The sequence below is a fragment of the Lagenorhynchus albirostris genome, chromosome 20 (assembly GCF_949774975.1).
Source record: "Lagenorhynchus albirostris chromosome 20, mLagAlb1.1, whole genome shotgun sequence".
Taxonomy (NCBI): domain Eukaryota; kingdom Metazoa; phylum Chordata; class Mammalia; order Artiodactyla; family Delphinidae; genus Lagenorhynchus; species Lagenorhynchus albirostris.
The window spans coordinates 5,798,942-5,826,135 of record NC_083114.1 but is presented as its reverse complement, the minus strand read 5'-3'; the positions used below and the strand labels follow the sequence as shown (position 1 = coordinate 5,826,135).

Here is a 27,194-nt window from a genome sequence, read left to right as displayed (position 1 = left end):
TGGGCTCTTTCTCTCACACTGTCATCCAATCTATTAGCAAGTTCTATCCATTCTACTTTCAGAATATATCTAGAATTCAAATGCTTTATATCATCTCTACTGCTGTCACCCTGGTCCAAGCCACCATCGTATCTTCATTGGACTATTGCAGTAGCCTCTCACTTGGCCTCGCTGTTTACAGCCTTGCTCCAGCGCTGTCTTTGCCCATTGCAGCTGTCTGAGTGACCTTTTTAAGACAACAGTTTGACCACATCATCCCTCTGTTCAGAACCTTCCATTGGCTTCCCATCATATTCAAGATTAATTGACATAGGTGTATGGGTTTATTTCTGGGCTCTCTATTCTGTTCTATTGATCCATATGTCTGCTTTTGTGCCAATACCATGCTCTTTTGATTACTATAGCTTTGTAGTATTGTCTGAAGTCTGGGAGGGTTATGCCTCCTGCTTTGTTCTTTTTCTTCGGGAAAAGAATTGCTTGGGCAATTCGGGGTCTCTTATGGTTCCATATAAATTTTAGGATCCATCATATTCAGAATAAAATCCAAAGTTCCATGGCCTGCAAGGCCCTACATGATTTTGCCTGGTTCATCTCTTCTACTATACAGTCTACACCCCAGTCACTTCTCTTCCAGTTGTCACTCCAGTCCACCCACACTGACCTTCTCACTGTATCTGAAACACTTCCAGCACAATATCAGCCCAGGGCCTTTGAACGAGAAATTGCTTCTGTGTGGAATGTCTTCTCCCAAGTATCTCCGTGGTTACCTCCTCTTTCAGATATTTGCCTAGAAGTTTACCTTATAAGGAAACAAACAATGAAAGTATTTATTAATTTCAGAAAAAAATTAAAGGTATGCAAACAAGAAAATATAACCCAAGGTAACCAATGTTTATAATCGTAGTCATGTATATACTGAATTTGAACTGAAATTTTGATGTGACCATAATGGGGGGAGGACCTTAGGGGAGAAAAGAGGACAATAAAAATAAATAGTCACACTCTACAATAGGAAGTCTTTCAAGAGCATCTAAAATGAAGTACATAGCAGCATCAGTGTATCCATTATCAATAAGGCATGAAATCTAAAAGGAATGATGGAAGAATTTGTAAGTGGTGGCTTCTGGAGAGCTGGAGTTGGGGGGAGTGGGCATGTGTTTTGTTCTCAGCCTAGTAGCTCTGAACTGTGTGTGGACTCCATTAACAGAAATGAAAGTTTAAAATTTTCACTGGCTGGAGAGCACCTAAAAGGGCATAGCTAACCACCTGGCCAGGTAGGAAGTAGGGAAGAGAAACCCCGTGACACAAGGGCCACAAGGATGAGTGTTTCACTAGATGGACCAGGAGGTAGAAAAGCCCATCCCAGAAAGGAACAATGTTTGTAAGACACAGGTGCATGAAAGGGTGTGGTGTGTCTGAGCCGAAGGCGCACAGGCGACATGCAGATGAGTCTCTAAAGGTGGCTCGAGCATGATCAATAACAGCCCATGGCATCACTAAGAAGTTTAACTGTGGACCAGTGTTTACAATCTGCAGGATACAACTGATTCTCAACTGGGTCTCAAACGGCATTTTTTAACTTGAGGTATAATTGACATATAACATTATACGAGTTTCAAGTGTACAACATATTGATTCGATACATATAAATGTATTGCAAAACGATCAGCACAGTAAGTCTGGTTAGCATCCATCACCACGCATGGTTACAATTTTTTTCTTGTTTTTTGTTTTTAAGATTTACTCTCTTAGCAGCTTTCAAATACACAATAGAGTGTTATTAACTGTACACAATGTACCTTACATCCCTAGGATTCTTTATTTTATAGCAGGAAGTTTGTACCTTTTGAACTGCCTTCACCCATTTCTCCCAGCTGCCCACACCCCCGCCCCGCCTGATGAAGCAGAATGGATCAGACTGTGCTGCATGTGACAGGGGAGATATTGCTTCATGTACACAAGGACCCCTCAAGTAGCCTCAAATTTTTCTGCGTTCACAGCACTCTGGTATTTAAGGACCACATCCTTATTTTCTCATCATTTTCAAAGTTAACAATAAATCTTTAGTTAATACATAAATCAGAGCATGGTAGTAAGTCTGTGTACATTTTAAGTCTCTGCTTTGGCAGTTTTGTTTCACTTTTATAGCTAAACTGAAATAAATCCAGTATAACTTTTCCTGCCTTAGTTGAAGAATGGTTTTGCTTACAATTTCATGGCCTTTTTTTGTCTCCTTACAGAATTACTTGGAATTTTCTATTTATTTCCTATGGATTTTTTACAGTAAACTTTTGGGGTTTTTTTTGCGGTACGCGGGCCTCTCACTGTTGTGGCCTCTCCCGTTGCGGAGCACAGGCTCTGGACACGCAGGCCCAGCGGCCATGGCTCACGGGCCCAGCCACTCCGCGGCATGTGGGATCTTCCAAGACCAGGGCACAAACCCGTGTCCCCTGCATCGGCAGGTGGACTCTCAACCACTGCACCACCAGGGAAGCCTGTAAACTTATTTTTTATTATACAAATAACATATAATGGCATTTTTGGTGTTACGAATAATTCAAATAGTATAGAATATATAGGGTAAAATATAAAATCACCCTTCTTTCCACTCCAGCCCCAGTCCTCTCCCAAAAGAAAACTCCTGGAAGAATTTGAGCTGTATCTAGTCCAGTAATTTTTCTGTGTATTTATATTTGTACAAATGCACATATAAAATATGTCATATTTTAAATACAAATGGATAACGGAAACTTACTTTTCTTCGTGAAACAAGACTATTTCATGCCAGTACATACATTGAATCTTGTTGATTTAATGCTTTGTAGTATTCTAGGCTATAGTCGTACTCTATTTCATTTAGCCATGTATCTACTGTTGAGTGTTTAATTAGTTTCTCTCTTTTCTCCAATACAAATATCCTTGTGCATACGTCTTTACTGCATATGTGCAAATATTTCTCTGAGCCAAATTAGAAGGACAGTTGTTTGGTCGAACAGCATGGCAGGCTGAATCATGCCTCCTCCACCCCCAAAGATACTCACGTCCTAACCTCTGGAACCTGTGAATTTTACTTCGTATGGTGATGGTGACTCTGTAGGTGCGATTAAGTCAAGGATCTTGCAGTGGGGAGATTGCCCTGGGTTATCCAGTGGGTCCTAAATGCCATCACAAGCGTCCATAGAAGAGGGAGACAAGAAGGTCGGAAGAAGAAGGTGGTGATGTGGTGACAAGAGCAGGGGGTGGACACAGCTGATGTGCTGTGGGGCCTTGAGCCAAGCAATGCGGCCGACCTCTAGAAGTGGGAGCAGCAAGGAACAGTCTCCCCTCCAGCCTCCGGAAGGGACCAGCCCTTCCAGCATCTTCGGCTTAGGACCCCTCACCTCCAGAACTGTAAGATAATAAATTCATGTTGTTTTAAGTCACTACGTTTGTGGTAATTTGTTACAGAAGCAATAGGAAACTCATATAAACAATATTCTCTTTTTTTATATAAGTAATGCTAAATTTCTGTCCAAAATAGCTCTTCTCTTTTATAGTTATAAACACTGCTTTCCCCACACCTTTGCCAATCTTAGATATTTTCAATTATCCTAATTTTTCTCAACAGGAGAGCAAAAAATTTTTCATTTAAAAAAATTGTAAATGGTTTGATTCTAATGAGACTGGGCAACTTTTCAAATATTTAGATTTCTTCCTTTGTCCATTATTTGTTCAGATTCTTTGTCCATTTTCTTATGAGATAATTTCCCTTTTCCGTATTGATTTACAGGGTTTTAAAATAAATTTTTACTATATGTCTTGGTATATATATTGTAAATATTTCTCCCTTTCATTTGACTTTTTAACTTAATATTAACAAGTTATATAAAAAGTAGATTTTATAATCAAATGATTTTGAGAATTCTAGGGTTACAGAATTTAACAGACTTCTTTGCTACAGGACTTTTTAAGGCCTTGATTATGTGATAAGCTTGATACTAAAAGTGATAGAGATAGCACAAGAAAATAAAACAGATTAATCGAATTTATGAATAGTGATATAAGACATCCATATGAAATGCTAGTAATTCAAATCCAGCAATTTATTCAAACAACAGTATGCTACCAACTGATAAGTTTCCCTTATATAATACTACCCTGTAAACATACTCAATCATAGGTCAAAGAAGAAAAGCTCTGTAGTCATTTTGAGAGATGTCAGAATGGTACTTAACACACTTCAACATCCATTCCTATTAAAACTCTTCGTAAAGTAGGAAAAAAAGGATATTTGGATATTTTGCTAACACAAAGCATTCAATCTCAGTCCTAGAGCAAAACATCCTGTCTAATGGTAGAGCATTAGCGGAATTCCCATTAACATAGAAAAAGCACTATAATGACCCCCTTCGCTGCTATTATAAAACAGTTGTCCTAAACTTTCTAGCCATGCAATAATAAATGAAAAATGGTAACATGTAAATGTTGTAAAGTACCAGACAAATGTATTATTATTCATAGATGTCATAAAAATGTAATAAAACAAATAAAAGGGAAGACTTAAGGGCCCATTACAAAATTTAATAGTTTCCCTAATATCAGCAGTAGCCAGTTAGAAAATATAATATTTTCAAGATAACAGCCAAGACACATGGTACAAATAAACATAAATAAATTTATTGAAACTATGTGAAGAAAACTACACATCTTTTTTGAGTAATATAAAATATAAATAGGCAAACAGATGTACCAAGTTTGTGTAAGGGAAGATTTAATATTATAAGGATGTCACTATTCCTCAAATAATTTACAAGTTAAGTGTAAGTCTAATTTAATTCCAGTGTGATTTTTGGCTTATTTATTTCTAATGTCACTAAAAGTTCATATCATTTAAACACCTATTAAAAATTTAACAACCTAAATGCCCAACAATATGGGGTTGGCTAAATAAATTATGGACCATCTAAATGAGAGAAAATTGTACATACTTTATTTAAAATCATGTTTTGCAAAAATAATTCATGACACGAAAAAGTTTAAGATACAGTTTTCAGTGAAAGCCAGGTTTGAAAAAATAGTGTAAACAATGATTGATATATGTATATGTGTGTGTACATATATGTATATGTATATATAAATGAATGAGCCAGATATATACCACATTCATTTATGTTCACGCATCTTTCTTTTCTGTGTTTCTCTGTTAGTCTATCTGTTAAGTACATATAATGAAACACACCAGCACATAACTAATGTTTATCTCTAGGTAGTAAAATCAGGAGTGATTCTGGCTTTTATCTTCATCTTTGCTAAGTATTTCACAATAAATATTTATTCTTTTAATAAAAGGACAAAATAGTGTTACCTTGTAAACCAGTGAACAGTAAGAAACAAACTGTAAAAGAACTAGAAAAATTATTATAAGGTAAGGTCAATTTTCATATGTATATGAAAGACGCTTCTAAGCATAAAAACAAAGGATGATAGCAGATATCATCTGGAAAAGGATTATTCAATTGGGCTACATAAAAACTAAATTTCTATGTGTCACAGAATATCATAAACAAATTTTTTTAATTGAAAAGAAAAGAGTTAGCATCCTCATATATATGTGAAGAGCTCTTATAAATCGTGCTGGAATCTGGCATTTGTGCCTGCCCCCGCCTGCACATTTACGCTCTGCCCTTCCCCAACGTGCAATGGCAGTTTCTCTAAGGCTTTCCCAGGTCTCCCTCCCTAGCCAAAGTGGCACCATCATTCCTCAAGAAACCACTATCCCATTAGCCCTGTTTTGTTTTGTTTTTTTCAGAGCACTTCTCACTATCCAATATATCAAAGGTTGGCCTCTTTTTCTGCCCACCTCTCCCACGTGCATGAGCAAAAGGACTTTGCCTTTCTCATTCACCACTGTATCCCCATTTGCCAAATGAATGACTGTGCAGACACATTTATTCACTCAGCAGAGACTCCCTGACTGCACTCCATGCCAGGCAGTGTTCGGGGTGCCTGTGGTGCACCCATGAACGAAGATACTGCCTCTATGAAGAGCCTATTCTAGCACAGGGGATGGGTGAGAGACAAGCAGCGTAATGAAAACGTACTTTATACAGTACATTAGAGTGTGACAGATGCTGCAGAAAAAGAAAACCGTAGAGCAGAATCAGGGGGAGCTCTGGGGCCAGGGCAGCTGGGGAGGGGTTGAGGAGGTGGGAGGTTTCAGTATTAAAGAAGGTGATGGGTGTGGGCCTCCTTGAGAGGGAGAAGTTTTTACTTGGAAAGGAGCGAATTCATCAGGCAGGTACCTGGGAAGAGCAGGCAAGGCCAAGGCATCAGCTAGAACAAGAGACCTAAGGCAGGGAGGGGAGTGTGCCTGATGCCGGCTCATCCAAAACCACATCTGCCTTCTTCTGAGAAATGTCTCCTGCATCCTGTGTTCCTATTAGTAGTGCCACATCACCTGCCCCACGGTGACTGGTGACAGGAGCCCCACCTCACTGAACAAGATCATTTCCCAGGACCTTTTAATTTTGACTTGCGCTGGAGGAAAAAAATCTTCCTCCCTTCTAGTTGCAAAGCAATGGATGTGAGCCTGGAGCTGCGGCACCCCTTCCTCTCATTTGATTGCTCAACACACGTGTTGATGATGAGCACCTACTGTGTGCCAGTCTCTGTTCTAGGCGCTGAGGCTGCAGTGGTTAACGAGAGAGATGAGGTCCCTGTTCGCATGAAGGAGAGGAGTATAGTAATTCCAGAAGGAAACAGCGGTAACCTTTTCCGATTGCCCTCCGTTCTATGCAGATCACCGGGGTGCTCAGATAGGCAGTGACTAGGAAGAGGAGGTTGGCAGGGAGGGTCTTTCTGCATGGGAGGACTTCTGAACTGAGATCTGGATGGATGAGAAGGGGTCAGCCAGGCAAATGGCATAGGAAGGAGGGTAGCAGGCAGGGGTCCTGAGGTGGGAAGACGGAAGTGGAAGAGGTGAGTGTGCCCAGAGCTCAGTGAGAGCCTGGGGAAGTGGCCCAGGTAGAGGTCAGAGAGGTTAGCCGAGTGCCTTGCAACATGAAGAAGCTGGTTCGTAAAAAAGAAACTCCTGTACGTGGAGAAGCAGAAACGAGAGTCCAGAGAATCCTGCTGACGCAGTTCAAAATGCAGTTCCACTGGTCCTCACGTCCCATCCTCCCCAGATACATGAGCAAGAAAATCCGCCTTTGTACTTCAGCTAGGTTTTCTGTCTCCGAAACCAGAGTTGTGATTAATTTATAGATATATATGAATATTCAAAAAACTGGAAGGAATTATATAGAAATATTAACAATGATGTATCTGGGTTATAGAATTCAATTTCATCTTTATACATTTTTATATTTTCTTAATTCAATGTGTTGAACAGGCTTAACAAACTATTAATATTTTAAAATTGTGGGCTTTTCGTTTCTGATTGTATTTTCACACTTTGTCCTCTTTCGCCCAGGGGAAACCACTAGCACAGGTATGCGAGCACATCTGCCACATCTGTGCTGTCCCTGACAAGGCTGTCATGACCCAAACTACAAACCATTGCAAGAGTAAATGGAGCAGCTTCCTAGGTGCTTCCATTAGGTGCTGGAAATAATCCCCTTCCTGTTTTGATTTCCAGGCCCAAGAGCACCCCAAAATTAATTTGGCACAAGGATCTAATCTTCGAAATTAAGATTTTCCCCCACTTACAAAATCAGCCCCAAAAGCAAGTGCTTTTGAGGTCATATGCTCCTCATGGACGGTCACAACACACTTTAAATCAACTTTATATGCATTTCTGACCAAATTTCACTTACAGATTTACTGCTCCCGACTTAACAGACGGAAACACCGAGGCCTGGGAAGTTCAAGTGGCTTTCCAGGGTCAGCCCTTTCAGCCATATCTTTCTAGAGCAAGTGAAACTTGGAGCACAGGACAAACTCATGTCTAGGCAGAGGCAGTGACGGCACAGGGTGTGCCTGGCTTTCTGTCTGAATTATTTCTTGGCAGAAAATGCCACTTTGCTATCAGAACAGCCAGGTGCAGTTAGCACAAGCTCATGGAACAAGGCAGTTTAATTAAAGAAAAAAAAGTAGTTGGGCTACAGTGCTATTCTCTTCAATCCAAGATAGAAATTAATTTATAATAACCTTGTCTTTTATTCATGGCATGCTGCATGTTTCAGAGTATGTTGGCATCCTTATATTTTTCAGCTAAATGTGAAAAAATTGTGTGTTTCTGGTGGGCCACGAGTCAAAGCACTGAGAGAACCTAGCTGGGTCTCGGCTAACCATTCGGGGAAGTCTGAAGCCGCTGGGGAGTCGCTTGGTTCCCTTTTGATAAGTCATGATATTTAAAATTCCGAGGGCTGCCTCAGGCTTCAAAGCGGCCCTTTGAGATTGATCACTCTGAGCCCCGCTCCATTAGTGGCCGAGGACAAAGAGAGACGTTCGTTTTCCTCTAATGACCTGCCTCTCTCTTCCAGACCAACCTGACAGAGCTGAAGTCTTTTGGTTCCCCACCGCCGGCCGTCAGCAACGTCAGCGCTGCCGTGATGGCTCTCGTGGCCCCCGGGGGCAAGGTGCCCAAGGACCGCAGCTGGAAGGCCGCCAAGGTCACCATGGCCAAGGTGGATGGCTTCCTGGACTCCCTCATCCACTTTGACAAGGAGAACATTCACGAGAACTGCCTCAAGGCCATCAAGCCGTATCTGCATGACCCCGAGTTCAATCCCGAGTTCGTGGCCACCAAGTCCTACGCAGCCGCCGGCCTCTGCTCTTGGGTCATAAACATTGTGAAGTTCTACGAGGTGTTCTGTGACGTGGAACCCAAGCGCCAAGCACTGAGCAAGGCCACCTCGGACCTCGCTGCCGCCCAGGAGAAGCTGGCGGCTGTTAAAGCCAAGATCGCTGTAAGTGACCCCCACCTGAGGCAAACAGCCTCTCCTCCAGGCCCCAGCGCCTCAGCCTCTGGACGCACAGGCTCAGCGGCCATGGCTCACGGGCCCAGCCGCTCCACGGCATGCGGGATCTTCCCAGACTGGGGCACGAACCCGTGTCCCCTGCATCGGCAGGCGGACTCTCAACCACTGCGCCACCAGGGAAGCCCCTCAGCCCTGATTTTTAAAGAAAACCAAATTGTTACCCAAAATCTCCTAATTTTTCAGTAGAGGCAACTTTTTTTTAAAAGACATTTATTATCATTATTTTCAGTCACACTGCGCAGCTTGTGCGATCTTAGTTCCCTGACCAGGGATTGAACCCACCTGGGCCCCCAGCAGTAGAAGCACAGAGTCCTAACCACTGGACCGCCAGGGAAGTCCCAGCAGAGGCAACTTTTATAATTTCTTCCTCAAACACTGTATAGTCCAAACAAGACAGATCCACTGGACCATGGGTTTACACCTTGGTCCTAAAAGGTTTTTTCCTTTTCCTCTGAGGAAAGAAAAGATGACAGATGGATACATATAATAAATGAACAGTATTATCCATGGAACCAGCTGCTATCTTATTAGCCACAATGAATCTAATATTTTTGGACATCTGATAGTTAAGAACAAAGGGTCAAAAATGGGAGATTCTTTTTTTAAAGGTAATTTTAGTGAAGTATAGTTGATTTACAATGTTGTGTTATTTTCTGCTCTACAGCAAAGTGATTCGGTTATACATATATATACATTCTTTTTCATATTCTCTTCCATTATAGTTTATCACAGGTTATTGAATATAGTTCCCTGTGCTCTACAGTAGGACCTTGTTGTTTATCCATTCTATACATAATAGTTTGCATCTGGTAATCCCAACCTCCCAGTCCATCCCTCCCCCATTCCCCTCCCCCTTCATTCCTGTCGCTAGCAAGGTTGTCGTGACCCAAAGTACAAACCTTCATCAAAAAGTACAAACCTTGGGCTTCCCTCGTGGCGCAGTGGTTGAGAGTCCGCCTGCCGATGCAGGGGACGCGGGTTCGTGCCCCGGTCCGGGAAGATCCCACATGTTACGGAGTGGCTGGGCCCGTGAGCCATGGCCGTTGAGCCTGCGCGTCCGGAGCCTGTGCTCCACAATGGGAGAGGCCACAGCAGTGAGAGGCCCACGTACTGCAAAAAAAAAAAAAAAAAAAAAAACCTTCATCAAGAATAAATGGATCATCTTCTTAGGTGCTTCCATTAGGTGCTGGAAATAATCCCCTTCCTGTTTTGATTTCCAGGCCCAAGAGCACCTCAAATTAATTTGGCACAAGGATCTAATCTTCGAAATTAAGATTTTCCCCCACTTACAAAATCAGCCCCCAAAGCAAGTGCTTTTGAGGTCATATGCTCCTCATGGATGGTCACAACAAACTTTAAATCAACTTTATATACATTTCTGGCAAAATTTCACTTGCAGATTTACTGCTCCCAACTTACAGACGAAAACACCGAGGCCTGGGAAGTTCAAGTGGCTTTCCAGGCATAGGAAACAAGTCTGTTCTCTATGTCTGTGAATGTGCCTCTGTTTTGTAGGTAATTTCAAAAAATGGGAGATCCTTTTTCCCCTTTGAAATGTAGGTTTTAGCCACCTTTCCCCACCTTGTGCACCATTCTCTTCCATTCTGGCCACTGTCCACCCGCCTCACTCTCAGCGGTGTGGATGTGTGGGCCTGCAGGGCATGTGTGATGCTACCTGCAGTGCTTTATAGAAGCTTGTAAAAGTATGTAGCATATTGTGGTTGGTGGTTGGGGGGGGTCCTTTGGCCATAAATATAAAATTATTAGCCTTTTGTTGATATTTTGATTGTATGTCCCTCACCCAGGATTGTGGGATGGAGGTGATTGTGGATTCACACCTTGAACTTCATCTTTGCCATTAAAATTGGTATCACCAAAGTGAGAGGTAGAAATCAGAATCCTGCGGGATGACATAGCAGCTGAAAACCCATCAGCAGACCTTCCAATCCATGCTGTGCTATTCACCGATGGGTGACCTTTAGAAAGGCCTTTCCAGAGCCCAAACTTCAGCTTCCTGAAGTAAAATGGACACAATAATAGTCCATTTTGGCTATTCATGATTTTGCCGTGAGGATGAAAGGAGAGAAGGCATGTACAGCACAAGCCCAAAGCCCAGCCCCCAGGGACACAGGGAGCTGCCGCCACCCCCAGGGTTCCGATGACCACTGACCCCTGCTTTCCCTCCACCACCTCCTCCTGCATGTGCCATCGTGTGCAAGCCCTGGTCATCACTCACTACCATGATCAAGTTCAAGCCAAAACATCCCCTGGACCTTTCATTTCTACACGTGCATTCCAGGCAAATAGGATTCTTACTGCAAGTTTCTCATGATGATAAAAAGGGTTTACAAGTTGTGAAACGGGAGATTGCAGACATGCCGCATGCTTCAAGTTTCACGGGTTTATTGATCGATAGACTAAATTCTATGGTTAAAGGCTCTAGTTCAAAGATCCCTGCAGCCAGACTCTCTATGAAGAGATGCTTTGGCAAAGCAGCTAATCTCTCAGTACGTTTGCTTTATAAATCCAGACGTTCATGGACCAGTTTACTGATAATCAACGCCCACAATGGCCCATTTGAAAGAATACCAAGGGCAAAACACTAACAGCCCCTTGACTGCTTTTGGAGGGAAAATACCTTCTGATAATTTTCAAATTCTTCAGTCTCTCCTGGAAAAGTGTTGCAAGAACTGCATTTTCAAAGATCTCTTTCTTACTCAAGTTATTTTAACGGGCCTCTCACTGTTGGCGGCCTCTCCCGTTGCGGAGCACAGGCTCTGGACGCGCAGGCTCAGCGGCCATGGCTCACAGGCCCAGCCGCTCCGCGGCATGTGGGATCTTCCCGGACAGGGGCACGAACCCGTGTCCCCTGCATCGGCAGGCGGACTCTCAACCACTGCGCCACCAGGGAAGCCCCTTTTCTGATTGTTGATGCCACTCAGAGCTTGCTACCTAGTGGCTTAAATGTGTTTTATTTGGCCTGCACAATGTGTTTGCCAAAGATGTAATTAATTGCCAATATTTAAAACAAAAAATCTGATTTCTGGCCGGTCTTATAATACTCGGAAGAGTCCTGAATGTCACTAAGTGACCCTGGAGTTAATCAGTGGCTTCTCACTCAAGCAGGGAGTTTTGCTGCATTTAGTCACAGTCACCACCAGCCCCTATTTTTTTTAACATTAGACTCATCTGACTAGTTTACCTCATCTTCCTGGGCCGCTCATCTGAATTTCTGACCCTTGTCTGCGTGCTGTGCTGCATCCCTATTCTTGATGTATCTTCTTCAGGCAGTTGACTTTCTGCTACATGAGGCTTGAAGACATTCATCCCCTGTCTTCTCATCATTACAGCAACTATGTTTTTCTGACGTGACCTTTACTTCTTGTTCAGTCATATGGAGGCCGCTTCCTTGGAGCTCTTCAGTGTTCAAGATGAAATTATTACCCTTTCCTTCAGCTCATCCCCTTCCCTCCTCTCTCCAACTTCATTATCATTATTTATCGTTACTTTTGCGTTCGAATCACCAGCACTTAACATATCTACATTGTGTTCTGTAACCAGAATTAATTGTCCCATGCTCTCTCCACTGACTGATTCAAAAAATCAGTAAATTCTGTTTATATTCTATGAACCTGTCTATATTGTTCATAGAAGATCTCAGTGCTGTTATACTTACTTTCTTACATACCTTTCCCCCTGGACTTTCTTCTCTCTCTCCCTCTTTCTCTCTCTCTCTTCGGTTAGTTCTTTTGGCATAGCCTTATTTTTTAAAACCCTCCAGTCAATCCAGTGTTTTACTGAGTCCCCTTTTGCCCCCAAGACTTTTCCCTCTTGTCCCCACTCAAAGCTCCAAACAGTTTTGGAGAGTACTCACGTTCACTGCTCTCTTGGGTTCGTTCCAATGACTTCTGGACCCCATGGCTTCTTTCTTGATTTCTTCTCTCATTTTGCTATGGCTTGTTCTTAAGTAACTTTCTCAGAAATGTTACATAAGAGGTAAATTTTCTAATGTTCCAGTCTGGATGTATCTTTTTATTTTTAAACTGAATTGACTATTTTGCTGCGTATTAAATTCTGAGGCTAATTTTTTCCCTTAGAACACTGAATGCTTTATCTTTTTGTCTGGTGAGAAGTCTGATGAACAGTCTGGATACACTGTATTTCTGCCTTTCTGGAAGTCTTTCAATTTTTTCTTTATTCTTGGTGTCTGAAACTTTACATTGCCGTGCTTAGCTGCCATTCTTTTTTTATTCATTGTGCTTGGCATGCAGAGACTTATTTTCTTCAGTTCCACAAGGTGATTTTATATCTCCCTTCTGTTTCCTTTTTAATCTCATTTTCTGGAATGCATATTGGTTGGGTATTGGACCTTCTGATGGGTCATCTATTTTCTCTTATCTTTTGTCACTTTATGCTTTCTTATTCTATCTAGATTTCCTCAAATTCATCTTTTAATTTATTGAATTTATTATTTTTTACATTAACAATAAAGATTATTTCCACAAGTTTACTTTGTTGTTGTTCTCTTTTCCTTTTATTAGCATCCTCTTGTTTCATGGATGAAACATCTTGAATCTCCCGGAGAAACTAATTATGAAGGGTTTTATGCTTTGTTGCCGTTTTTTTGACCTAAGTTCTTTCTTTTTCCCAGGTCATTTTTTCCTTCTTGTTTACCTTTAATCTAGGCTTTAATCAAATGTCTTCTTGTCTTTTCATGTTTACAAGAGTAGTGATCAAAAGCAGAGTATAGCTCTGCAGACAAGGGCAGATCTGGCAGACTGGCAGAATTTGTTTTCTAGATTGGATGAGTTATGGTGGATGCATCCTATTACTTGTTGTACTTATTTCTGCTCTACAGCAAAGTGATTCAGTTATATATATATATGTATATACATACTTTTTAATATTCTTTTCCATTACGGTTTATCACAGGATTTTGAATATAGATCCCTATGTACAATAGGACCTTGTTTAGCCATTCTGTATGCATTAGTTTGCTGGATGCATCTTAAATGCCAGAACATGGTATCCTTTCTCTGCCACTGTTGACTCTCCTGCTGGTGACACAGGTGCCTGGTGGCATTGAATAGGGATGGAGATGTGGAGTGGAGGATCAAAAGGCTTCCAGTTGACTGTCTTATTTTCAACATCCCCCTGCAGCTCACCTGACATTTCCAAATCCCCAGTGTATGTGAGGCTCTGCAGAGCTGCTCAGCTTCTGCTCTACGTTGCAGTGTCCTCTGCCCTGCTCCAGCCCTTTCCACTGCTCTATCTGTGGTCTTCCATAGATCTATTGGAATCCCTCACCCTCCAGTGGCCCTCAATATTTGCTTGATGTTATGGGCTTATGACTTTTTAAACTGCTTCATAACCATTTTAGAGAAGTCTCGGGAAGAAGAGGAGTAAATGAATGTGGCCAGCCTGCCATTGTCAATTGGATGGCTCACCACCTAGTTCTTAAGCTGCTTGGCTATATAAACTTGGCCCTTCGTTTCTTTCTCTTGTGACTTGGTAATGACTGACAAAGCAGCCCGAAGCCCTGTTATTGCATAGACATGAGACATATCTGGAGGTGTCTGCCATGTGCCCAGGTGTCTTTGTGTATGCAAATATGCATCATGGGGGCAACAAAGACTGTGCACTTGAATTCTAAATTCTTGATAAATTTAGAAAAAAATTGAAACCGTGTCGTTTTTAAAAATGTTCCTCTACTTCGGGATAATTGGAGAGAATCGATGAGGTCAAGTGAAGTTGTCTTGCACTCCTGGGACCTTAAAGCAAAGGGAGGGGACTACCCTGGTGGCGCAGTGGTTAAGAATCCGCCTGCCAATTCAGGAGACACAAGTTCAATCCTGATCCGGGAAGATCCCACATGCCGCGGAGCAACTGAGCCCGTGCACCACAACTACTGAGCCTGCGCTCTAGAGCCCTCAAGCCACAACTACTGAAGCCCGTGCACCTAGAGCCCACACTCCGCAGTGAGAAGCCCGCGCATCGCAACGAAGAGTGGCCCCCACTCACCACAACTAGAGAAAGCCTGTGTGCAGCAACACAGACCCAACGCAGCCTAAATAAATTAATTAATTAAATGAATTTATTTTTTTAATTAAAAAAATAAAAGCAAAGGGCAGACGTAGGTTGCAGACAGCCCAATTCCAACCCACGAACCAGCCGCAGCAGACGGTGTGTGATCCTCCCAGCACCCCCACCCTGGGATCCTACTGGCCATTTTCAGGCCTCCCCAGGCTTCAGTGAGATTTTGCTTCTAAAAGCAGCACTTGTACTTTTTTGTCAGGCTACTGGAACCCCTTTTCCCCAATACAGGGAGAGAAAGAATTTAAGCCTCTCCCTCCTTGTCCGTCACCCCTCCTGGTCCTGGACCAACGACTGAGGTGCTGGATAGAAAAGCTCAGTCCTCTCACTTGTGTCGGCACCCTCTGGACTTCCACTGGGATCCACGTGAGGGTCCCCCTAGTTTGCCTTCCTTCCCCTCCCTGCCCGCCTTCCCCAGTCCCTTACAGCTCCCCCCAGGAGGCCTTCCTTAGAAATCCCCTACCCGTGAACCCTATCTCTGAAGCACTGGAACTACTGACAGACGTTGTGTTCCTTCCTAAACAGCACCTTAATGAAAACCTGGCCAAACTCACGGCCAAGTTTGAGAAAGCAACAGCTGACAAACTCAAATGTCAGCAAGAAGCTGAAGCGACTGCAGGCACCATCTCCCTTGCAAACCGCCTGGTGAGTGTGAACCTCTTCGGCGGGCTTTAATTACACGAGCTGAGCTTGTCAGGTGCCGCAGAGGTGCAAAATATTAATAGATGAGCAGCTGAGTGCCGCTTTGACTGGGGGGCAAATAATAAAATGCTCTGGGCTGCAGGGACTGACTCCTGAGAAAAGCGTGAATGCCCACCCTGGTCTGGTCAAAGGAGATTTCCCACAGGGATGGTCGGGAGACTGGGGCACTGGATGGATCAGGAAGCTTACGAGAGGTGTGATGTGCTTACATACAAGAGCGTCAGCCAGAGGGAGCGTTAAAGGACAAAGCTAGCATTCGACAGGCAAACCCTGGAGCTCTTACCTATGGGATATTTGATAATAAGGGTGTGGACAGGATGAGGCACTGAGATAGAAGCAGAGAAGAACAAGACAGGTGGTTGACCCTGAACATTGCTGACTATAACCTTGGTCTCTCCAGCAGGACGGTCATTTACACGGCCACTCAGGGCTCTAAGAGCAAGTGTTCCAAGGGCAGGAAGTAGAAGGTCCCACTCTCTTAAGGCCTGGGACCAAAAGCCAGCTCAACATCCTTCCTCTGCGTTCTACTGGTCAAAGCAGTGACAGATCCAGGGAGAGGGAGCACAGACACCAGCTCCTGATGAGACGAGTGTCAGGGGATGTGTAGCCTTTTTAATCCCCCATGGTTTATATTTCTCATCATGAATCAGCTAAGAGCCTGCAAAGCAGTGTCTACGGGATGTGATTTCTCTTTATCGAGCGCCTTTTACAGCACCTTCCTCCCCAGTGAAAGGAAGTGGAATCGATCCCTTTTCCCATTTATTCCAGCCCCCATTTATGTATATAACAAAGCCATGTTTCCTAGTTCAGGGAGAAATTAGTCATAACAGTCACTGAATCGGTCGTGCTCCAGTAACAAGAGGTGAAGCCTCAGGTGTGTCTGTGCCCTTGTTTGTTGAACCTGCTGCTGCAGAGCTCTGGGATGATCGTCTTCACTGAATGGTGTGATCTAGCGACAGCTCGTCCACTAACGTGCAGGAAGCAGTCAGGACCTCCCTGCTGGCCTGTCTTCCGTTCAGTTCCCTGTTTGGTTTCCAGAATTCTGTGCAGCCTTTCTCTGCCCAGCTGGAGCCTTTTTTGCGTTGGTCCTCATAGGAGGCAGGTGGAGCTCTGCTCTAGGACTCAGGACAGGGCAGCTCTGAAGCCATCCCTGTCCCCACCAACCTGGGGTGGTTGAAGTGTCAGAAGACAGGACACTTCGACTTTCTGGTCTTTATCTGTGTGATCTAAGATGGCGTGGGAATGGTCGGTGGGCAAGTCCCTCAGGTCTCCCAGCTCTGACATCCTAGGATGCCATCTTTCCAGGAAGAAAAAGGGATCAGTCATAGCACAGAAGCCGAGCTTCACCGAACAGCCCACCTCACAGTCCTCTGTAGACAGTGTCTATCCTCTGGGAGAGGGCGCCCCCCAACGTGGGCCCCGCAGAGTCGGGCCCTGCTCTGCAGTCTTGGTACTTTGCACACACCCGTGTTTCAGTGCATCTGACTCCGTGTCTTAATTACCACGCCGATCTCCCCACCCACTGTGAATTATTTATAGTGCAATTGATTTTATTTACTTTCACATCTCCAGCATTTGGAGGAGAAGAGAGAGGTACATGATTTTCTGTTACGTTTTGAGGACCAGACACAGTACCAAGTGATGAACACACATGGTCACACTAAATCCTCTTCACGGCTCTTCGAGGTGGGCATATTCATCTCCACACCTGTCAAGGGCAGAGCCTGGAAGACTGCATTCAGGACCTGTCTCTCCACAGCCCACGTAACACAGAACAGAGAACAGGGGCTCATTGACTGCCGTGTTCACTGCAGCTGGTACAAACCGCCCCCCCCATTGATCAGAAGGGCCACATAAATGATGTCCTGAGTCTCCTGCTGTGAAGTGTGTGCCATGCATTCTCCGTGGCTGAATCGTGGCTCTGTAGCCTGTGGTATGACGTGTCTTCTCCCCTCTCTGCTCTTTGAAATGATAGGTGGGAGGACTGGCCTCTGAAAACGTGAGGTGGACAGAAGCTGTGCAGAACTTCAAACAACAGGAAAGGAAATTGTGTGGAGACGTTTTACTTACTGCGGCTTTCATTTCATACCTGGGCTTCTTTACAAAGAAATATCGGCAGAGCCTCATGGATGGGACCTGGAGACCCTACCTGAACCAGCTGCAGGTAAGTCCGGCCCGCATCTGTCCTGACGCCACCAGCCTGTGGGGACCAGGGAGCTCATGTGACAGTAATAACACAAACCTCTGAGTCCCTACTTGCGTTCTTCCCCCCACAACCACCTGAGTATCCCCTAGTGACCGCTGAGACCCAGGAAGGAGACCTGTGCGCCCATGTCCTCCCACACTGCCCTGCACTGTCCTCCACTGCCGTCCAGGCCACCTGAGCATGGCACCTCTCCTCTTCCTGGGTCTCCATGGGAACGCCGGTCCACCGCCCCCAGGCTGTCTCCTGACACTCCTCAAAACTATAAAACCCATGAGGCCCCAAACGCATCCTGTATCTCCCTCCAGCCTTCTTGCTCTTGTGCCAAACTTCATAGCAACAGTGGAGGAGCATTCCCCAAATGCTGCACCGCACCTTGTTACCGGGCCCCAAAGCTCCCCCGTCTGTGTCTGTGACCCACAGACACCCTTTATGAAAGCAGCTTATCTACTTTGGTCATGTGTACTCAGTTCTCAGTGTGAGTGGGAGGACGTTACTCCCAACTCCTCCCTCTACGCTGACATGATGAAATGGGGAAATGCTAGTTCCCAGCTGAAGAGGGATCAGGATGTGTTACATCTTGACACTTTCACATCACTCACAGTCCTCAATGAACAAATATTCACTGAGTCTTCAGCCTGCCCTACACGCCACTGGCAGGAGGTACAGAAGACGCTCAAGACCAGGATGTTGGCAGAACAGTCCAGTGGATGAGATGAGAGTCATAAAGAGCAGCTGCCGTGAGAGTCAGCACAGAAAGTTCACCACGTACAGTAAGGGTTGTATTCTAGAATTCATCTGTAGGTGTTTCCTTGGAACACAAAGCCCATACCGTCTAGTGGTGGTTGGCTTAACAGATCAGCTCATAAAATCTCATTCACCTGATGATTTGCTGAACTTACAGCATTGGGAAATAAACAAAAGATAAAGCTGTTATTTATTCTCCTTCGACACTTGTGGAAAAGGAAATTTTTGAAAGGATGATCATTAGCTGAGCGAATGAAGACGAGCCCAGTGGCCACCCAGCAAGGGTTTTTCTGGCTTTGTTTGCGGCTCTTAAGCAATTTTTTTTTTTACATCTTTATTGGACTATAATTGCTTCGCAATGGTGTTAGTTTCTGCTTTATAACAAAGTGAATCAGTTATTCATATACATATGTTCCCATATCTCCTCCCTCTTGCGTCTCCCTCCCTCCCACCCTCCCTATCCTGCCCCTCTAGGTGGTCACAAAGCACCGAGCTGATCTCCCTGTGCTATGCAGCTGCTTCCCACTAGCTATCTGTTTTACGTTTGGTAGTGTATATATGTCCATGCCACTCTCTCACTTTGTCCCAGCTTACCCTTCCCGCTCTAGTCCATTCTCTAGTAGGTCTGTGCCTTTATTCCTGTTTTTTTTAAATAATTTTTTCTGCTTTATTGAGATATAGTTGACAGGTAACATTGTGTAACTTTAAGATGTATGATGTGTTGATTTGATGCACATATATTGTGAAATGATTACCACAGTAGCTTAGTTAATACTTCCATCACCTCACACAATACCATTTCTTTTTTGTGATGAGAACATTTAAGATCTACTCTCTTAGAAACTTTCAAGTGTACAATACAGTATTAACTGTAATCACCATGCTGTACATTAGAATCTCAGAACTTTTCTTATAATGAAAGTTTGTACACTTTGACCAACATCTCCCCATTTCCCCCACCCCCAGCCCCTGGCAACTACCATTCTACACTCTGTTTCTGTGAGTTTGGCTTTTTTAGATTCCACATATAAGTGAGATCATACAGTATTTGTCTTTCTCTGTCTGACTTATGTCACTTAGCATAATGCCCTCAAGGTCCATCCATGTTGTTGCAAATGGCAGGATTTCCTTCTTTCTCATGGCTCAATAAGATTCCATGGTATATGTGTCATTCATATATATGCATACATATATATATGATTCATATGTCATATACATATATATATATATATATATATGCACACCATGATTCTTTATCCATTAATTCGTTGACAGACACTTAGGCTGTTCCCATAACTTGGCTATTGTGGATAATTCTGCAACGAACATGAGGTGCAGATATCTCTTTGAGACAGTGATTTCATTTCCTTCAGATATATAACCAGAAGTAGAATTCCTGGATCATTTGGTACTTCTATTTTTAATTTTTTTAACATCTTTATTGGAGTATAATTGCTTTACAATGGTATGTTAGTTTCTGCTGTATAACAAAGTGAATCAGCTATACATGTACATATATCCCCATATCTCCTCCCTCTTGCGTCTCCCTCCGACCCTCCCTATCCCACCCCTCTAGGTGGACACAAAGCACCGAGCTGATCCCCCTGTGCTATGCGGCTGCTTTCCACTAGCTATCTATTTTACATTTGGTAGTGTATATATGTCCATGCCACTCTCTCACTTTGTCCCAGCTTACCCTTCCCCCTTCCCGTGTCCTCAAGTCCATTCTCTACGTCTGCATCTTTATTCCTGTCCTGCCCCTAGGTTCTTCAGAACCTTTTTTTTTTTTTAGATTCCATATGTATTTGTTAGCATACGGTATTTGTTTTTCTCTTTCTGATTTACTTCACTCTTTATGACAGACTCTAGGTCCATTCACCTCACTACAAATAACTCAATTTCGTTTCTTTTCATGGCTGAGTAATGTTCCATTGTATATACGTGCCACACCTTCTTTATCCATTCATCTGTCGATGGACACTTAGGTTGCTTCCATGTCCTGGCTATTGTAAATAAGAGTTACAATGAACATTGTGGTACATGACTCATTTTTTTTAACATCTTTATTGGAGTATAATTGCTTTACAATGGTGTGTTAGTTTCTCCTTTATAACAAAGTGAATCAGCTATACATATATCCCCATATCTCCTCCCTCTTGTGTCTCCCTCACGCTCTCCCTATCCCACCCCTCTAGGTGGTCACAAGGCACCAAGCTGATCTCCCTATGCTGTGCAGCTGCTTCCCACTAGCTATCGATTTTGGTAGTATATATAAGTCCATGCCACTCTCTCACTTCGTCCCAGCTTACCCTCCACCCTCCCTGTGTCCTCAAGTCCAGTCTCTACATCTGCGTCTTTTTTCCTGTCCTGCCCCTACGTTCTTCATACCATTTTTTTTTCCTTTAGATTCCATATATATGTGTTAGCATATGGTATTTGTTTTTCTCTTTCTGACTTACTTCACTCTGTATGACAGACTCTAGGTCCATCCACCTCACTACAAATAACTCAATTTCGTTTCTTTTTATGGCTGAGGAATATTCCATTGTATATATGTGCCACATCTTCTTTATGCATTCATCTGTCGATGGACACTTAGGTTGCTTCCATGTCCTGGCTATCATAAGTAAGAGCTACAATGAACATTGTGGTACATGACTCTTTTTGAATTACGGTTTTCTCAGGGTATATGCCCAGTAGTGGGATTTCTCGGTCATATGGGAGCTCTATAATTAGTTTTTTAAGGAACCTCCATACTGTTCTCCATAGTGGCTGTATCAATTTACATTCCCACCAACAATGCAAGAATGTTCCCTTTTCTCCACACCCTCTCCAGCATTTACTGTTTGTAGATTTTTTGATGATGGCCATTTTGACTGGTGTGAGGTGATACCTCATTGTAGTTTTGATTTGCATTTCTCTAAATATTAGTAATGTTGAGCATTCTTTCATGTGTTTGCTGGCAATCTGTATATCTTCTTTGGAGAAATGTCTATTTAGATCTTCTGCCCATTTTTGGATTGGGTTGTTTGTTTTTTTGTTATTGAGCTGCATGAGCTGCTTGTAAATTTTGGAGATTAATCCTTTGTCAGTTGTTTCATCTGCAAATATTTTCTCCCATTCTGAGGGTTGTCTTTTCGTCTTGTTTATGGTTTCCTTTGCTGTCCAAAAGTTTTTAAGCTTCATTAGGTCCCATTTGTTTGTTTTTGTTTTTATTTCCATTTCTCTAGGAGGTGGGTCAAAAAAGATCTTGCTGTGATATATGTCATAGAGTGTTCTGCCTATGTTTTCCTCTAAGAGTTTTATAGTGTCTGGCCTTACATTTAGGTCTTTAATCCATTTTGAGTTTATTTTTGTGTATGGTGTTAGGGAGTGTTCTAATTTCATTCTTCTACATGTAGCTGTCCAGTTTTCCCAGCACCACGTATTGAAGATGCTCTCTTTTCTCCATTGTATATTCGTGCCTCCTTTGTCAAAGATAAGGTGACCATAGGTGCATAGGTTTATCTCTGGGCTTTCTATCCTGTTCCATTGATCTATATTTCTGTTTTTGTGCCACTACCATACTGTCTTGATTACTGTAGCTTTGCAGTATAGTCTGAAGTCAGGGAACCTGATTCCTCCAGCTCCGTTTTTCTTTCTGCAGATTGCTTTGGCTATTAGGTTCTCTTGTGTTTCCATACAAACTGTGAAATTTTTTGTTCTAGTTCTGTGAAAAATGCCATTGGTAATTTGATAGGGATTGCATTGAATCTGTAGATTGCTTTGGATAGTATAGTCATTTTCACAATGCTGATTCTTCCAATCCATGAACATGGTATATCTCTCCATCTGTTTGTATCATTTTAATTTCTTTCGTTAGTGTCTTATAGTTTACTGCATACAGGTTTTTTGTCTCCTTAGGTAGGTTTATTCCTAGGTATTTTATTCTTTTTGTTGCAATGGTAAATGGGAGTGTTTCCTTAATATCTCTTTCAGATTTTTCGTCATTAGTGTATAGAAATGCAAGAGAGTTCTGTGCATTAATCTTGTATCCTGCTACTTTACCAAATTCATTGATTAGCTCTAGTAGTTTTCTGGTAGCATCTTTAGGATTTTCTATGTATAGTATCATGTCATCTGCAAACAGTGACAGTTTTACTTCTTCTTTTCCAATTTAGATTCCTTTTATTTCTTTTTCTTCTCTGACTGCTGTGGCTAAAACTTCCAAAACTATGTTAAATAATAGTGGTAAGAGTGGTCAACCTTGTCTTGTTCCTGATCTTAGTGGAAATGGTTTCAGTTTTTCACCATTGAGAACAATGTTGGCTGTGGGTTTGTCATATATGGCCTTTATTATGTTGAGGTAAATTCCTTCTATGCCTACTTTCTGGAGAGTTTTTATCATAAATCGGTGTTAAATTTTGTCGAAAGCTTTTTCTGCATCTATTGAGATGATCATATGGTTTTTCTCCTTCAGTTTGTTAATATGGTTTATCACATTGATTGATTTGCATATATTGAAGAATCCTTGCATTCCTGGGATAAACCCCACTTTATCATGTTGTATGCTCCTTTTAATGTGCTGTTGGATTCTGTTTGCTAGTATTTTGTTGAGGATTTTTGCATCTATGTTCATCAGTGATATTGGCCTGTAGTTTTCTTTCTTTGTGACATCCTTGTCTGGTTTTGGTATCAGGGTGATGGTGGCCTCGTAGAATGAGTTTGGGAGTGTTCCTCCCTCTGCTATATTTTGGAAGAGTTTGAGAAGGATAGATGTTAGCTTTTCTCTAAATGTTTGATAGAATTCACCTATGAATCCATCTGGTCCTGGGCTTTTGTTGGAAGATTTTTAATCCCAGTTTCAATTTCAGTGCTTGTGATTGGTCTGTTTATATTTTCTATTTCTTCCTGGTTCAGTCTTAGGAGGTTGTGCATTTCTAAGAATTTGTCCATTTCTTCCAGGTTGTCCATTTTATTGGCATATACTTACTTGTAGTAATCTCTCATGATCCTTTGTATTCTGCAGTGTCAGTTGTTACTTCTCCTTTTTCATTTCTAATTCTATTGATTTGAGTCTTCTCTCTTTCTTTCTTGATGAGTCTGGCTAGTGGTTTATCAATTTTGTTTATCTTCTCAAAGAGCCAGCTTTTAGTTTTATTGATCTTAGCTATTGTTTCCTTCATTTATTTTTCATTTATTTTTGATCTGATCTTTATGATTTCTTTCCTTCTGCTAACTTTGGGGGTTTTTGGTTCTTCCTTCTCTAATTGCTTTAGGTGTAAGGTTAGGTTGTTTATTTGAGATGTTTCTTGTTTCTTGAGGTAGGATTGTATTGCTATAAACTTCCCTCTTAGGACTGCTTTTGCTGCATCCCGTAGGTTTTGGGTCATCGTGTTTTCATTGTCATTTGTTTCCAGGTAGTTTTTGATTTCCTCTTTGATTTCTTCAATGATCTCTTGGTTATTTAGTAGCATATTGTTTAGCCTCCATGTGTTTGTATTTTTTACAGTATTTTTCCTGTAATTTAATCTAGTCTCATAGCATTGTGGTCAGAAAAGATACTTGATACGATTTCAATTTTCTTAAATATACCAAGGCTTGATTTGTGACCCATCTTAAGATACTTAAGTATTTTTATGCCACAAACCCCTTTGGCAGTCTGGTAACACCTATGGAATCCTTCTCACAGTAATGTTTTTTAGTGTATAAAGTAGAATGCATATGATTACAAAGGAAAACAATTCTATTGAAATACACTTCTGATCCCAGGATAAGAACCTCCAGTGGCTGGTTTCCCTTTTGAGGTTTGCTCGAAGGTATAGCACAGGCCATTCGTACCCTTAGCAGGTGTAATTAAAGGGAAAGGAGATGGTCTGGAGAGGTTTTCCTGAGATAACTGGGAAGACGAACTGCAGAGAAGAGAAAGTTGGAGAGGTTAAAGGGCATATGTGTGAACCTCAAAAGCATTCTAAGTGAAAGCAGCCAGACACAACAGGTCACGTATTGTATGATTCCATTTATGTGAAACATCCAGAATAGGTAAATCCGTATAGGCAGAAAGCAGATTAGAGGCTCCTGAGAACTGGGGGTAGCAGGGAATAGGGAGTGACTGCTGATAGACTTGGGGCTTCCTTTTGGGGTGAAGAAAATGTTTTGGAACGAGATAGAGCTGATGGTTGCCCATCATGAACGTACTAAACACCATTGACTTGTGCACTCTAAAATGGTTAGGGAATGTGAATTTCACCCCAGTGTTTTAAAAAGTATATGTGTTCCCAATGAAAACAATTACTTGTAGAAGAATTAAATGAGCTGAGAGAGGTCAACGAGAAGAAAACAAGGGTTCCCAGGGGGGACAGAGACCAAGGGGAGACATTCCCTGGCCTGGTGGTTTGTTCCTGGGCCTCCCAGTGTGGGGAGAAGTCCTCAAGCAGCCCTTCCAGGGGGTGGGGTTGTCCACGGCAGGGGGAAGGGGAGCATCTGCAGTCCTTTGAAAGCTGGGCATCAGCAGCAAGTGGTGATGCTGAGAGGAGAGGGTGGTCAGTACGGGCTGGTGTGGGCCTGGTCTGTGAAGCATAGAAATGTAGCAGGAAGTGACCCTGCTAACATGGGTGAGGGCGATGGAGGCTGTTGATTAAGATACAAATGATCTATGGTAGACATTTGACCTGGGTGAATGTACTGAAGAACAGAGGATGACACGGGCAGAATCTCTGCTGCTGTTCATCGATCAAGAGAAAAAAGACTATCAGGACGTTAAGAAAACCTGCTTCCAGGAGTAATGACACAGCCAGGAAAGTGCTCCTCAGGGGGATTTTGGTCCTTCTTTTAGAGGAGTTCTGTCCTTTGAGTGAGCTGCAGACCCCACCCCAGCTGAGAGCGCATGCTTCTGTTCTGAGCGTGTGTGACCTTTCTTCGCCACCAGGTTCCCATCCCAGTGACCCCCAACCTAGATCCCCTGAGGATGCTGACGGATGATGCCGACGTGGCTGCCTGGCAGAATGAGGGCCTCCCTGCAGACCGCATGTCCACGGAGAATGCCACCATCCTCCTCAGCTGCGAGCGCTGGCCACTCATGGTGAACCCTCAGCTACAAGGCGTTAAATGGATCAAGAACAAGTATGGCAAGGACCTCCAGGTCACCCAGATTGGCCAGAAGGGGTAGGTGGCTGTGCACAGAAGTTCCCACCTTGCCGTTTATGCAGAGGGAAAAAATGTGATGAGCAGGTTTTAAGCCGCTGTGGGTTGTTTCTATCCTCCTGGTTCCTCCAGGAGTTTTCTCCTGTTTTTCCTCTCACTTTAGGAAATGTCTCAGTGAGAGATGCTTGGGTACTGAGTCTCTGCTTTTCTTTCTTTTTCATATTTTTATCTTTATTTTTATTGGAGTACAGTTGGTTTACAATGTTGTGTTAGTTTCTGCTGTACAGCAAAGTGGATACATATCTCCACTTTTTTTTAGATTCTTTTCCCATATAGGTCATTACAGAGTATTGAGTAGAGTTCCCTGTGCTACACAGTAGGTCCTTATTGCTATCTTTTTATATACAGTAGTGTGTATATGTCAATCCCAATCTCCCAATTTGTCCCTCCCCCCTTTCCCCCCTGGTAACTATAAGTTTATTTTCTACATTTGTGACTCTATTTCTGTTTGGTAAATAAGTTCATTTGTACCATTGTTTTAGATCCCACATATAAGCGATATCATATGATATTTGTCTTTCTCTGTCCGACTTGCTTCACTCAGTATAACATGTGCTTTTCTTTCTCATTAGAAATCATAAGCGTCAGCCTCCCGACCCATTCCTGAGTCCTTCTTCCACCAGCCCAGGGGTTCACCCTCCCATCTCTCCTGGAATACTTCCTGCTTCCCAAGCACCCTATTCCATTGTCAGACAGCTCTGTGTTTTACAGTCTTTCTCACATTTAGTCAAAAACTGCCTCTCGTAGCTCTCTTCTACCCTTTGTTCCTACCTCTGCCCCAGAACCACAGAGAACGTAAAGCGTCTCTCTCCTGAGGAATGATGGGACATTTGCAGTGGGGTGCTTAGCAGCTGAGATAGTTATGGAACCTTCGGAACCGTTTGCACCTGCCATGTGGCTTTATCCGTACATGGTGGGGGAGTTACTGCACACGTCAAGGGACATGAACAACAGGGAGAATGTCTGACCAGCACCCACCGCACTTCATGGGCCTCAGCTCCTCTCCCCCCACTGCTTCATTCACTCCGTTGTAACTTAGCTTTGTAGTTTCAGTTCTCAATTCTTGTTCTGTGTCTCTAGGAGACATGAGAAAAATAGGATGGGGCAATGAACAGGAGGGAGAGGGCCAGAGATCATTTATTAGGTGGTCCATATGTGTTGGTCTTGGTGTTAGGAGCTTTACCTCAAATGCTTTTTAATCCACACGACCAATGAGGTTAGTGTTATTGGTACCATTTTCTCATTTGAGGAAATAGAGTTTCACACAAGTTAAGGAATTTCCCCAAGAGTACACAGTTTTAAAGGCA

General features: G+C 42.9%; 1 protein-coding gene across 1 annotated transcript in view; it reads left to right on the top strand.

Annotated features, from left to right (window-relative positions):
- Positions 1-27,194, top strand: part of DNAH9 (dynein axonemal heavy chain 9) — a 298,757-nt gene that overhangs the window by 208,329 nt on the left and 63,234 nt on the right. Inside the window, 4 exon segments of the mRNA XM_060132968.1 lie at positions 8,463-8,888; positions 15,579-15,698; positions 17,731-17,919; positions 25,613-25,848. Coding sequence (XP_059988951.1) covers positions 8,463-8,888; positions 15,579-15,698; positions 17,731-17,919; positions 25,613-25,848 — 971 coding nt within the window.